Below are 14,586 nucleotides of genomic sequence, written 5' to 3'. Positions count from 1 at the left end.
CCCCTCCTAAAATACTTTGCAGAGCGGTAAAAAATCTTATTTCTGAATGCCCCCGAGAGAGCGTGCCCAGCCTTCTATCCCAGGGATCAAGAGACTACGAAAAAAAACACAAGTTCTCATGACTCTTAATCCCCTGCTCAATGTATTGCAGTGACTAACGAGATTATGGCATGGGCCAAAAATAGTGATGGACCCTGCATTATTGACATCCCACTTGACTAGAACATTTTTCACCCCCTCGCTAGTCTTTAGTGTTGTGCACACGGTGAGGGTAAACATTTCCCAGACTGAAGGCAAATATGTGACTGCATTGCTTTGAATTCCAAAGCCATCCACAAGGTTCATGTGCTATAAAGATGGGAAGACTGACCAATCCTTGAGAACCTTCCACTGAACCAAACGTGCACTTTGGCGCACAACTATACAACTCCATCACACTGTGAAAGCAGCGCACCAAAGAGCATGCCCCTCTTCTCTGTGCAGGACTTCAAGGCTTCTTAGCCTTTAAGGGCTACACGATGGCGTATTTACCTGCACCTTACAACTGCTCCCTGCTAAAAACATCCCTCCCCTGCCCCGTGTTCTTTCACTGCTGGCCTGGCCTTCAACCTCTGCGTGCGTTCCCTTGACCTTTACCCTTTACCGTCCTATACATCACTAATTACTCTCCCTCCCAAGAGACACTGCGCTCATTGATCTGTGTGGTGAGCGACGGGGACAGAGTGCCCGTGCATCAGCAGCAGAGGGCAGCAGCCTGAAATAGACACGCTACATGCACGAGCCATGATCTCAGGTTCCCTTTGACAAGGCCTGCACTGTCCATCCTCTGGGTTCTGGTGATATCACAAGACAACTGACCATCATATCTCACTGGTGTTTAACATCAGGAGAAGTCTATTTTTTCTGACCTACATCACAGTGGAGACCACTAATCCTCTGGAACCACCTGTCGCTCGGGGCGGATGTCTTAAACTCTAGTTCTGTATCTTAGTCAAAGCACCAAAGACCAGGTCTTCGACCACCCACTATAAATCGAGGAGCGTCTTTATTGGACCAACCAAGCAAACTTCCATTGGTACGTCAGGCGCGTAGAGGGCACGCTCACATCTTTACGGCGTTCCATCGCATAGGTAAGGTGTTTTTATATATGTGGCACCTGACGGAATATCTCAAGTCATTGCTGTTTCTGTCACTATGCTTCTGTGCTTTGTTGCAGACCGAGACGGTAGACCCTGGAGGTTTTACAAGCCAGTCACTTGGCATCCTGATGGATTGAGACCCAAAATAAATACTACATTAAACAAAACTACACATACGCAAGTTCCCCATCCCAACACCAAGGGTGCAAAATCCTGCACAAAGATTGATTCAATCCATTATTCTTAGGTGGGAGGGAAATCATGGAACAATGTTGCTCATAAGTCCCAGTTCACCCTGTCCTTTGTATGCATTAGTTTCCTCTCCTCTCAGATTCTAGTATTTGCTTTCAGCTTTGCTTCTTATCTTCTTAAGCCTTGTAGTCATTACTATCAAGTGGCCTTATTTGATAAGTCACCTTGCCTCAGCTTTACAATGAGACGCAGTGAGAGCTATGGTTGTCTGCTTCAGGCCCTAATTCTTGTTTAAGTATTGGAACCTCTAGCCCTTTTTTGGGGGGAGTTTTTGTATAGCACAAATACTCGACCGAAGGCATCAGAGCACTTTACATGAGCACCAGTTGCGTTACAGATGGATATATTCAGCACACGGTGATTAAGTAATTAACCCAGAACCACAGGATGTTTAGCGTCCCTGCCAAGATTCGAACCCGGTTCCTTAGCTTCGAGGACAACCGCTCAAGCTGTTTATGCCACATCCTTGAACTGTTTTCAAGAAATCGTCCACACACGCTTCCCACCAACCTAATTTGTTCATTTTAGTGATGCTCCTGGCAGGGGCGGCTCTAGGTTCATGGTGGCCCTGGGCAGGGAGCGTAGGTAGGGGGCCCCGGAAGAGGGCGTATGGGCGGGGTGGAGCGCGGAGGCCAGTGAAGAGGGGGGGGTCAGGGTGTTTGGAAGTGGAACAGAGCCAGAGGCTGCCAAATCCCTGCCAGGGGCCCCACGCAAATATGTATCCATCCTCAGAGGATTATTATATTAAGGATATATTATGGCGTGGTGGCCCCTGGGGTTTGGTGGCCCTGTGCAGGTGCACAGCTTGCACATGCCTAAGGCCGTCCCTGCTCCTGGGGGGATATATTCTCCTGCATGAGAACTGGGTCACAAAATACTCCATTGGGTAAAACATATTCAACAACAACACCTGAAGATATAACACGCCATCGGGCAAAGTGGGAGCGTTGTTTCTTGGACTCTACGTTGATCATTTCAACTTTTGTTTTCAAACAAGTCAGAAGCTCGCTCATCCCATCTCAAAAGTTGAGAACTAATTTCTTCCTCTCTACTCTTTTCAGGCGGAGGGAATTTGGGGTTCTTATAGGGGTTTAGTGTGGTTCTAAGTTCTTAGGAAAACAAACTCTGTGAAAAATAATATGTTCCAAAAACAGGTAGTGTTTTGTACAACAAGAACTAATGCTATACAGATATACCCATTCTTGCAGCGGGCAAACCTATTTTTGAGATTCTTTTTGTGTTTAAATGAGAATTGGTTGTTTATTAATCAAGGGCAGAAATATGGTTATTAAAATGTTCTAGCCTAGAATACAAGACAATAACCTGCTACTCTAGTTCCATTATGCAGTACAAAATTACCGAGTTCTTTTAAAAATGAAGAGCTACAAATCTACCACAGCTGTCTTGCCTCCATGTTTGTTTTCAGGATTGTTGTACGCTTGGTCATTGTTGTTTGCACAGCTGGTTATTTACCAATGAGATTTCCGTGAAAAACTTCTGAAGGACAAGTCTGATGGACCTATATTTGGTTACTAGATCAAGTCGTGTTTTCTCTACACTCCAGCTGAGCGGCATCTCTTCTGATTGAATACCAATGCTTAGTTTTCCACACACCTGTACACACGTTTTACTGTGCGATTGTCGGAGAATGCAAAGTCTTTCACAAGGACCTCTGGACTCATTCCACCTGTTTCAAGGACTTTTCAAATTTTCTTTCAGCAAAGAGATTGTTGTCCCATTATCTTCCCAAACCTTCATGCAATCCTGCATCATATCAATGGCGAGGGACCGTGATTATAAAGTGACTGTACTTAAGACATAGGAGTGTCTCTAGACTATTAGCATGCAGCAGACCACGGTCGGTTTGCCCACTTAACCCATCAGGCATAGCGTGGGGGGGAATTGGAAGCCATTTTTTAAGGTATAGGGAGGGACTCTCCTTCTCCCTGGGGAAGCGGACACAGTGGTGGCACATGGAAAGAGAGAGAGATGGAGAGAGAAAAAGAGAGAGAGGAAGGTGATAGAAAAGAAAGAAAGAAAGAAACAAACAAACAAACAAACAAAGACAACTAGGTGCAGGCTGGTTTGACATTTTCTGCCAGGACTCCTTTTGGTTCACAGACCGGCTCTGCAGAAGACCTTCTTCAGTAGCAAACTTTTTTCTATTAACCCACCAGAGGATCTAGAGTTTCAAAAGCATGTCCATGTCATCTCTCTCTGCCAAAGGAGACATTCCTCTGGCCTTTTCAAAGCAGTGGTGCATGCAAATTCGAGCACTAATGTTGAATTTAGCAAATGTTGTCCAAAGTTTTTTAAAACTCATTCAATAGCAGCCTACACCAGACCCTTTTTGTTTCAACATTCCATATTCACTTTGGCTGACTTCTCTTTTACAAAACAAAATTAGAAGTGGGCTGATTTAGGGACCAAAAAAGATATGCATGCTAGTAACACTGGTACTCTTTGATCATAGGCGGAATGGCATTATAAATGCCCAAGTAGGTATTGATCTGTTTTTACATCAAAAAATACAAATGCTTGTACTAATGATGTAGACGAGCAGAGGCATGGAAGGATGCAGTAAAGAGCTTGTCTGGGCGACCTGCACACAATCGGACCCAAGTCTGCTGTGCAGCGTTTAAAACTATAAAACTATTTTTTAGACGCAAGAACCATCCACGATTTCCAGCAGGCTGGAACTGTGAAGACCCTCTTTCACTAAGCGAAACAGGACCAATACAACGTGTAACTAGATCTGGTCCTAGTATCACAGCCAGTGGTGTAACGAAACTAGAGACCCCCCTACCCCTACAAGGTACATGGGGGTGCCCCCGCTCAGGATATAATCACTAGCTCTCGAACCAGAGTACTGTGCTGAGGGGCACCTGCAGCTCAGGCCCCCCCACCCTGCACTGCAGAGGCTGCGGGGGCCAGTGTTACGCCACTGATCACAGCTTGATCTTTCCACCCCAGTTTTCCAAAATAATATTTTATGAGCCTCTCAGTTTCTACGTGGAATCCTGAAAGATCTGTGGTAAGGTTAATGATTCCCGGGTACCGTAACAACAGTGATAGTTTCAATCATATCTAGCCAGCACATCCACCATACTTTTCGAACATTTTACCAGAAATATTACATCAACTACCTGTTGTAAATCTTTTCTTTTACTAATGCGCACACCTAAGCTAATGTTATCTGTGGATGGTTGAGCAACAAGATCCTGGTGGCTTAATACAATGGCTACCATGGTACCCTTTTAAATTGACCTTAGAAGCTTGCAGGGATATACGCCGCCTCTCACAAGTGGGCTTATAACTTTCTAATGAATAGAACCTTTCAGGCTGTGAGGAATGGACTAGGTAAGTCAGTTGTTGCATCATGCTGTAGAGTACCTCAAGAATCCTCCAATGTGCTCCAGCTCATCAAAGTTGATATACAGTGTGTATATATATATACAGATATACAGATGACACATAGGTGTTGCTCCCTTTATATGATGATTGTGTGGTGGACTCCTCACATCTGGCTAATGTTGTGAATAACATCAACATAAGGTTGCAGGTGTGTAGTCGTGCTTGTAATACCAGTAGACAGAGGAGTTGTTAATAGGCTCTAAGGCTAAGGTAACTCACGTAAGATGTGGACGGTGGCCATACCAACGTGAGAAGAAGACGTTGAGGATCATATGTGATAGACTTCTTTCTGCGAAAGAAAAGAATAAGTTGCGACCAATGATCTGTGGGTATTGCTTTCATCTCCTTTCTAGGCTAAGACCGCTTTTAGCTGCAGACAACAAGGCCACTACAGCGTGTTCAATCAATGGATCGAGGCTTGATTATTACTGCTCAATCCATATTGAAGCATCTCATAAGGTACTCAAACGATAGTACAAAATATAAAACTATGCTGCTCGGTTGTTCACGTTATTGAGCCATCAGCAGCATTTCAGCCCGAACATTCACATGGACATTTGCCTAGCTATTGCAACCCACAAGGGATTTTGTACTCTATTAGTGATTTATACAACTAGGCAACAGACGAAATTGGCTTAGGTTAAACTCTATATACCTGGTCACTTATTAGGATGTCAAACTGAGGAGTGGCTTGTCCATTTAATTTTAAATGGTAAACAGTATGGATTAAACTATTACATGTCACTGGAGTTAAACTGTGGAATGGTCTTCCCCTTGAGTTAAGAAAAGAGGCTTGTTTGATCAGATTTTAGGTCACGTGTCATCTAGCAGTTGTTGCCCAGATCAAACGCGCTGATCCATTGATACCGCCAGGTTTATAGCACCTTAAAAATAGACTTTTCTTACACCTCTTCCTTCCCAAATGCACACATCACATGTCAAATAGTTCTTGCTTTACTAATGCACTCTGTTCCTAGGAACACCTCCATTTGTTCTGAAACTGCTATATCCTCCACAGACACTTTTAGCCTGCAATATTGTTCTCGCTAAACTCTTGCACCGTAGTACAGTGTAACTTATAGTGTGTACATAAAACAATAATTGTGGCCTACCCTAAATAGTGCAGGAAAATAAATCAATTGTTACACCATACTGAGGTCTACTTGTATCTGAAATAATAGTATTATTCATATTTTGCTAGAATTCTCCACTAGAAGGTAACTACATAGGGCAAGTCTGCCCAATGCAGGTGTGTGCAACATAAAATAGAAACAGAATAATCAAAATTTAATAACTGATATCAGAGATGTGCTTAAATAACAAGCTACATAGGACTTTAACATTCATCTCCATTCAGACATAAAACCCCAAGGATAATAAAACAGTATTTTAACAGATTAAAAGAAAACTCTTAACTGATACAATAATAACTCTCTGGTTACACTTAATTGATACAATAAGAACGTTGTGGTTATACCAAGAACATTCAGAAATATTGGACACATATGCCAACCAGCAAGGCAGAGAGCACACACAAAAATCACATTGAATACCCCCCAAAACGTCCACATAAGCAAGGTTTTCTTTACTTTTCCCACCTTTGTTTTCTTTACATAAAGGCAACCAAATTCCAGACAAATCAACTCAGGTAAAGGTTGTCCAAGCATTCTATAATTGAGCCTCTGGCTGGAGTTCTTTTCTATTAAAAAATGGCACTTTCGCTACAGTCTCCTGAAGATTAAGAAGTGGAAAACAATTGAACTGGTCTGAAAACGTGCTGGAAACACGCATCGTCCACCACAGTATCTGCTTCCAAAAATACTCAAGTTACAACTAATTCAACATCACAATTATCATGCTCCAAATCTGGACCCGCAGCTACCATCATAAGAATGATAGTTATAGACAACAGAGTCCACTAAGCCAAGAAATCCACACAGACAAAGACCCTGAATTGATAAATGAAATTAAATGAAATTTAGATTTATAACGTATGCTAATACCCGGAGGTGTCTAGGCGGAAGAGAACAACCGTGTGCGCGCATCCATCACCTTGAGGTACCAGAAAGTTCCCTAATTCTGAGGTTCCCTAGCTCTTTTGCAAAACAATAAGACACATTTTTAAATCAGACAAAATACAATGACGCCCATTTAGAGAAACTCTGCTTATTTGCATTAGTACCACGATTGTGGTAATTGCATTACTGTGACCAGTAATACTATTACTGCAAGCGTAGCTTTAAATGGGGAGTCATGTGCAGGAATGCTTTTTACCATGTTTTTCTGCATTTAAGGATGCAGAGCTACCATCAGCTTCTTGCCGCTTGTAACAAGCATGAAACTACTATACACAGATTTCTTCATCTGGCAATATCATATTCATTTCAAGGAACAATCGTATTCAATGGGTAGAAATCTACTTATAGCACATTTACCACAATTATTTCTACTTTCGACAATTTCTAAATGAGGGACAATGTGCTCTGTAATGACTTTTTCAACTGGTTTAGGTTCACACCAGTGTGTTACTAGGCCTTCAAATTTGCCACCTACGGTGACATCATAACTTTGGGTATTCATATGGATTCAGAGAAAATTAAGATATCTGAGAAATATTTTCTCATAAGGACTTCTAAAGGCTGGAAATAAATGTTTCGTGTTACAGAGAAATTATGAGTTGACTTCAATGAGTATCTTACCTCCCAGAAATTGTATTCCTCCGGCCGCCCTGCCCACTGCCCTGGAGATGAGCTCGGAGATGCAGCAGCCCATGATGGCAGTGAGTGCCACCAACAGAAGGAGGCCACAGCCCAGCCCTGTTACCACAGTGCAGATCCGCCACTCAGCACTCGGGATAGCTCCAAAGGACGCGTACCGGCCACACTGCTCCACCATTACGGTGGCCTGGCGGCTCTCATCCCGCACTGGATATGAACACCTCCGGAAGGTGCCAAAGGACACAGGCTTCTCCAGCTGTGAGCCCAGCAGCCAATAGGGCATGAAGAAACCCACACAGGAGGCACCAGCGCAGAGGAAGGAAATGAGTGCCCAGATGACCCCAGTGCACGTAAGGCTGGAAGCCATCTTCAAACTCTGCATCAAACCGCAAAAAACTCTTATTCCCAAAGAGGTTTCTGGGCAAGGAGGGCAAATCCTAACAGGAGAGGTGATCACTGAAGAAAGCCAATCCACGCAGCAGAGATAATCCACGGAGAAATCACAAATCCTGTTCAGTCCTGCAGACACTGCTATCTGCTGGGTTCTTGAATTCTAATATCCATAGCTGTTCTTCTAGCATCGAGGTCTGTCCCTGAGGATTCAGAGAAGAAAGACAATTCTTAACCTTCTAGAAGAATACATAGAAAAAACTCCAGGAAATATATTTTGATGTCATTAACATAATTGAAAATACTGAATTGACTCTTGTACTGCAAACCAACAAAGAAAAATGTTGATTAAAATGTTTTTAAAAATTACAATGAATCAAACACATCAAAGTGCACAAATGGCGTTAATGTTAAATCTGATCATTATTTCCATTAAATGATTTATTATCTTTAATTTCCCTGACTTTAGGCGTGATGTGTTATGTGGACATGCCATAGTGACTAGCTACAGTTTATACTGAATGTTCGAATCATGCTAACAATCCCTGTAAGTCATTTCAAACCACAGGTACCGAATGAATAAAGCTATAAGAAAAGATGACATAGTGAGTGAAATAAAACAATAGAAAAGTTCATGGTCAACATTTGACAAAAACGCTTTTTCACATAAAAGATTCAAAAAATGTTCGTTTTTACATATAACTTATAGCTATAATGAATTAAGTGTTATTTCTGAAGCTCTAAAACGTATTTGGAGTGCGAACGTTTCTCCAGTACATGGTGCCACAGCTTCTTCCGTTCATCCCGAGCCAAAATGGCGTCTAAACTCTCCTCACACACCTCATGTGACCCTGCTCCCACCGCCTGAATGTTGTACAGGCGATCTATTTTCAGTCAGAAAATAACGGGCAGGCGTGCAAAGAGTTAGCTTGAAGTCTTTCTTCAGAGGATTTTACAATTGCATATGTGTTTAATTCCTTAAAGAGGTTAGCAGCTGCATCACGGCGGGAACAGCATGTCACTAGTAGAAGTAGCCTGCAAGTGGATTAAAAACAGCAGTGTGCGAACAGTTCCCATTCCTCTCCAGCTCTCCCCTCCCCAAGTGCCCTCTCCAGCATGATTAGTGAGGTTGTATTCTTCCTCCCACACTGTCAGCGATTCAGAGTTGGCGAAAGTGGCTTTTCTTATGGGAGCAGGGGCCACACGCACCACTGACTCAGAATCTATAATGTATTTTCATATTCATCGCTCTGTCTGACGGAAGGAGTTGGGCACTGGCAACTTCTGTTTCCTTCCTTCACAGCAACTTGCAAGGTCAAGGGATACCTCTGCAACACCAGAACACTTACAGACCCCAAGACACTACAATTCAAAAGCTAGTGTCCTTAATTATTCAGGTGACGATCATCCCTGACCTATTAGGGCCACTAATACCCACAACACCCTGCAATCACCGACGCGGACCACTACAGCACTGGATGCTATTCTGTAAGCATTGACATTCCCATTATGATGCGACTGCACGCATCCTTGGTGACGTATACCTTAAAGTATCCTATACAGTGAAGTGACTTGTGTACAAGCTTTAAGAAACAGGAAGTGAAAGTGACAAAACTGGAAGGAAGTTTCAGAAGAAGTAGGATGGCAGTTGGAGGGGGCATGTCAGAAAGACCAGGTCTTAAATTTAACAGACAACTCAATCTGGGCTGACCATTGGAGAACAGGGCATTGGATGGGCCCTTACACTGGTCTCCATACAGTACCGCGATGCCTCACAGAGAAGTTGGCATCAGGTCAATCCTCTGGGCACTGTGACAGTAAACATCAGTCACCCTGCATCCGTCACCCCGCATGTTGTCACAACGCGGTTGTTACAATGACCGCGTTGTAATAACGCAATACCATTACCCCACAAGTCGTTACAACGATTTGCGGAGGGGGAAGGTGTTGGATTTAAAATCCAACACCTTCCCTACTGTCCGCACAGACTGGAGTTGGAATAGTAAATTATACTATTCCAACATCCAGCGCCCCCCTCCGCAAGTCGTTGTAACAACTTGTGGGGTAATGGTATTGCATTGTTACAAAGCGGGATGAGGGAAAGTGGGAAAAGGAGGCATACTCCACTGTGAAATTCTACTGAGGCTCTAGTTTCATCCTCGCTCTTAGACTACATTCCTCCCCCCTGCCTCATGTCTGTAGACTTCTCTTTAGGCACTTGGCTTTTCTGGTCGGCTTTGTGCTTTATTCCACCGCTTTCTTGTTCCTCCCCAGGGTAAGTATTGTATATATGTCACAATTGTGTTTTAATAGTGACGGAAAGTGGTTTAGTCTTCCCACATCGAGTGAAGCGAGAGCTGGTGACCAAGTGACAAAAAGAGAGAGACAGACAGACAGAACGAGAGACAGCGCGAGAGAGACTGAAGTGAATGGCAATACATGGGGATTCCTGCTGGCTGTGGTCTGGTGTGATTGGCATGTAAAAGCATCAGCAAGAAGTAAGAGCTTAGCTTCACCAAATCTGGCAAAGAATTGTGCAGACAATATAAGGACCATTGGCCACAGGTTGGAAGTAAATTCCAACAGATGTACATGAAAGATTATTCACGTGAAAGGGTTTAAAACACAGTATAACAACTTAGTAATGAAAAATGATGAGTTTGGTTTTTTGGGGCGTTGAATACTATTTCAATGTAGGATGATTAAATGTGACAATTATACTAGTGTACAGGAGTTTGCTGAGAAGGTGGTTAATAGCCAAGCACGAGAGATCGATTTAAAATAACAAACAGGCTACCCTAAGTATGAATGACGAACGGATTCAGAACATTTGTGCAGTTACTTGAATTTTGTATGTGTCATCTGCCCTTAGAAAAATGCATGAGGTGAGAGGGCATTACTCTGTGGGCCGGAGCCAAAGCCCACATTATGTAAAGGAATTGCTGACAATAGCTACTCTAATCAGCTGCACTGTCAAGACATGCGTAAAAAGAGAGGCATTAAATAAAATCAGCAAACACTTCTACCCAGGAGTCAAACAGTGCAAGAACCGAAGACTCCACAAACCAAACGCAGTAGTGGCAGGTTCAGAGCTCACAACGCAGTACATAGTCATAAGGTCTAACTGGTTCACGATGTCCCTAAAGTCTCGCATCTCTGACACTATAAGGTCTACAGGGTTAGGCCTTCAGGGTGTAGACGGTCACGTGGCCAGTAAGAGTGAGGAGAACAAGCACAGCTTGTGTGTGTCTTCCAGAGGACTCACAGCCCTTTATGTGTAGGTTCCTGGGTAAGACATCAGCCACTTCCTGCCTCCCTGGTAAACCTTAACCTGCCATCAGCTGGAACCGACCTACAACAGTCGCTGCGGCGCCAGGTCAACCCGCTTCACCCAGCAGCCCTCAGAATGGAGCCCACCATAACACTAGTCCAGGCTTGGCTGGAGTACCACAGTGGGGTGTGCACAGACTCACATAAGAAGCCCACAGACGAGCAACAACATCTACAAAATCAGGCAGCAAAGTCAGCCCTGATTGGAAGGAATGGCACCACCAGAAACCCACATTCCACTGGCTCCCAGGACAGGCCTGGATGAAATGCAGTGTTTCATATTATTTAAAGTCATCGGCTTTCATAGGGAGTATCAACAAGTAGTTATGTCAGATGACCCATTCAGAAAGTAGAACAGGGCACAGGATGCAAGAAACTTGGAGAGATACGCTATATTCCCCCAAAGTTTAATAAACTAAAGATGAGGTAGGCCTCTGTGAGCACAGAGTCCAAAGCTATGGAGCACTCTCCAGATATAAATAGGCATCCTGAGTATAGACTCTTCACTAATCTGAGAATTCTAAACAGCAACAGATAACCTAGGATTTCAGAAATGGTCGATCAATTATATCTTTGTCCAACTCCTATTTTCCGATCCGGAACAGAAGCACAGTGTTTGGCAAACTTACCCTTTTGAACGGCGAGTGGACAGATCAATGCTGCCACCAACAGCAGAAACAAGCTGTGCCCACCCTCCAACAGAAGTTCCACTCCACACCCCACTACAGCCTGCTCTGAAATTAGATGTAACCCCCCCCGAGAGTAGACACAACCTGGCCCCAGTGACTTTGCATCTGGTATATTAGCCTACAAGAGTGTGGCCCACTGTAGGAGGGGAGGGGGGTAGAGTCCGTGCCAGAATTTCAGGGTAAGCATTACGTGAATTAAATGCAGCGAGATTAATAATAAATAAATCTGTCTTGTGTGGGTATGCTGAAAATCGGACATGGACCCTGTCCTCTTTGATCAAATTACGGCATACGATTCAAGCTATAGCTTTTTTGATTGAATGCAGGATGCGCAGAAGTGGATGGGAGGTGGTAAGCTGCTGCAACAGGAAACGCTAAAAAAAAATCAATAAAAGCTGTTTGTTCCTTACCACACAACTCTTGATGTTATGTTTCTGAAATCAAGCGAGAAAAAATAATTGTGTAACTCTCAGGAACTAGAAAATGGAAAACAGCCAAAAAGAGTACTGAAGGCTAGAGAGTGTAAAGGTTGGGAGAGAGGAAGAGAGAGAGAGAGAGAACAGGACAGGGATGAAACATCATGAAGGGATGCCAGCTTCGGACAGACTTCAGCTGTCGAACATATGAACTCCGTGCGCTGCTGGTTTACACCAACTCCAACATATTTAAAGGGTGCCTTTAAGCGAGGCGATGAGGTCCTCGGTGAAATGCACAGCAGCCCGCTTTAAAGACCGCCATGGGACCCAGCCAGCATGACATATGCATTTTGTACTGATGGCTTTGTCAGAAACGTTATCATCTTCTGCCAAAAGTAACGCGCTCTGACGCAGAGGAGCTACAAGTTTAAATAAATAAATAAGGAAGTGACCCTCGGTGACCTCTCCGTAGCTCGGGGTCACCGGACGAACACAAAGATCCCCAACTCGTTCCTCGCGCTCAACTTTAAACACTTCCTCCCGGCCCTCGCGCTGCCGTGTTTACTGCTGCTTCCATCTCTGGCTCGCAGTCCAACGCAACACCCATCCTGCCCGCTGATGCTGTCCCAGGCTCACGCAAATGTGGGCCACTTTTTTCCAGCCAGCCCGGGACGATTTTTAATCCCAATCCAACCCTGCTCACCCACACCTTCTCTGGGTCTATTCTATAGTACCGTACAAGCAATACTTTCGGCACCCTACACCGCCCCAACCCACACGCATGTATAGATCGCCTTATGCCCCCCGTTGCCCCACTTAGCCCGACCTTACTTTAGCATCTGTCTATGGACACCTACTACTGCCCCCCGCCGCGCGGACAGTCTCCGCTCTCACCGCTTCTCTTGCGTGAACCATTCATCCATCTATGCATGTCACCGGAGTTGCAGCCGTCCCCTGGGCGCACCCGACTCTCACTACTTACACCCCCCGGAGCCCTATATCCCGCACCACCTCCCCGTGGAGTGCGTCTTCCATCAGCAGCACCCCTCTTCTTCCCTTCGGATGTTCTCCCGTTCACCCTCTCTCTCCGGCACCCCCTGCCCCCGGGGCTCCCTCCTGCCTCTTCTCTGGGTTCTCTCCCACTGCCCCTTCTCCTTCCTCGGCTCCCTCTCTTCCTCACCCCCAGCTGCACGCTCCCTCTTTCTTCTATCTCTTCCAGTTCCCCGTTTCCGTGCCCTCTCCGGAGCAGCCGACGTCCCCCTCCCCGGCCCCGGTGTCGCGCCCTCCCGCACAGGGCTGCCCTCCCTCATCCTCCGGTCCCCGGGCTGTCACGTCCCCGCACGCACTCCGGCTCCGCCAGCATCAAGTAGTTCACGGAGCAGCGGGTCCCTCTGGCCGCGGCGCACAGAATGCAGCCTCCGATCCCCGGACCCCGTCACTTACATGGCCGGTTCCGAGTCCTCGCACGGCCGGACCCGTCCGGGGGGTCCCGGCAGGAAACTTGAGCCTCTGCCTCCCGGATACACAGCGGCGCTCCGGCGGACAGCGGTGCGTGTGCGGCGCTGTGGAGCGGGGTCCGGTCCGGCTCCGGGCTGCAGCTCTCTCCCGCAGACCTGGAGTGACAGAGCGCGAGGATCCGGGCGCGAGAGCTGCCTGCGATGCGCTGCTGTCTCTTCTCCAGGCAGCAGCCGGGCTCCCGCCCCCTCCTCTGCGACGACCCCGCAGAGGAAACAGAATTATTGCATTCCTGGAGACCGAGCAGCAGTGAGTGTGCCTGTGAGTGCGCGTGTCTCAAACTCACAGGGGGACCATCAATCACCGCAAACCACACCCAGCTCCAGCCCGCTCCGAGAAGCGGCGCAGCGAGCGGCGGAGGCAACTTATCGCGGGGGGCTGGGCTGGGAACCACCACAGAAAATTACCCCCACCGCCCCTCCGCCGCTCCTCGTAGCTGTCACGGAAGCACGAGGGAGAAAACCTGTTTTCTTTGATTAGAAAGTATGGCACAGTTTTAGGATGTGCCGGCGTTTAATGTTCTCATTTTTGAAGCATCCTTTGTCCCCAGCAGGGATGAAGTCGTGGTTTATGAATTGTATTGCAACATTCATATAGAGCTTCCTATCTCTATGTGCTGGCTTTGAAGCGCTTGCCTACATGGGTACTTACTTCACCACACCACATCCCCCAGGCTCTTGTCTTGTAAGATCTGTCGGCGGCTTTTGACACGGTCGATCACACT

General features: G+C 45.8%; 1 protein-coding gene across 1 annotated transcript in view; it reads right to left on the bottom strand.

The window, feature by feature from the left end:
* The window catches only part of LHFPL6 (LHFPL tetraspan subfamily member 6), a 351,003-nt gene extending 336,800 nt beyond the window's left edge, over window positions 1-14,203 (bottom strand). Inside the window, exons 1-2 of the mRNA XM_086935061.1 lie at window positions 13,791-14,203; window positions 7,505-8,115 (exon numbers count right to left, since the gene is read on the bottom strand). Of these exons, the coding sequence (XP_086791187.1) occupies window positions 7,505-7,904 (400 nt within the window). The 5' untranslated portion in view covers window positions 7,905-8,115; window positions 13,791-14,203. The remainder of the gene's footprint in view (window positions 1-7,504; window positions 8,116-13,790) is intronic.
* Between the last annotated feature and the right edge of the window lie 383 nt (window positions 14,204-14,586).

Source organism: Lissotriton vulgaris, chromosome 8, assembly GCF_964263255.1.
Source record: "Lissotriton vulgaris chromosome 8, aLisVul1.2, whole genome shotgun sequence".
Classification (NCBI taxonomy): Eukaryota; Metazoa; Chordata; class Amphibia; order Caudata; family Salamandridae; genus Lissotriton; species Lissotriton vulgaris.
Note: the sequence above shows the minus strand (reverse complement) of the source record. Positions and strands in the feature narration are given on the sequence as shown.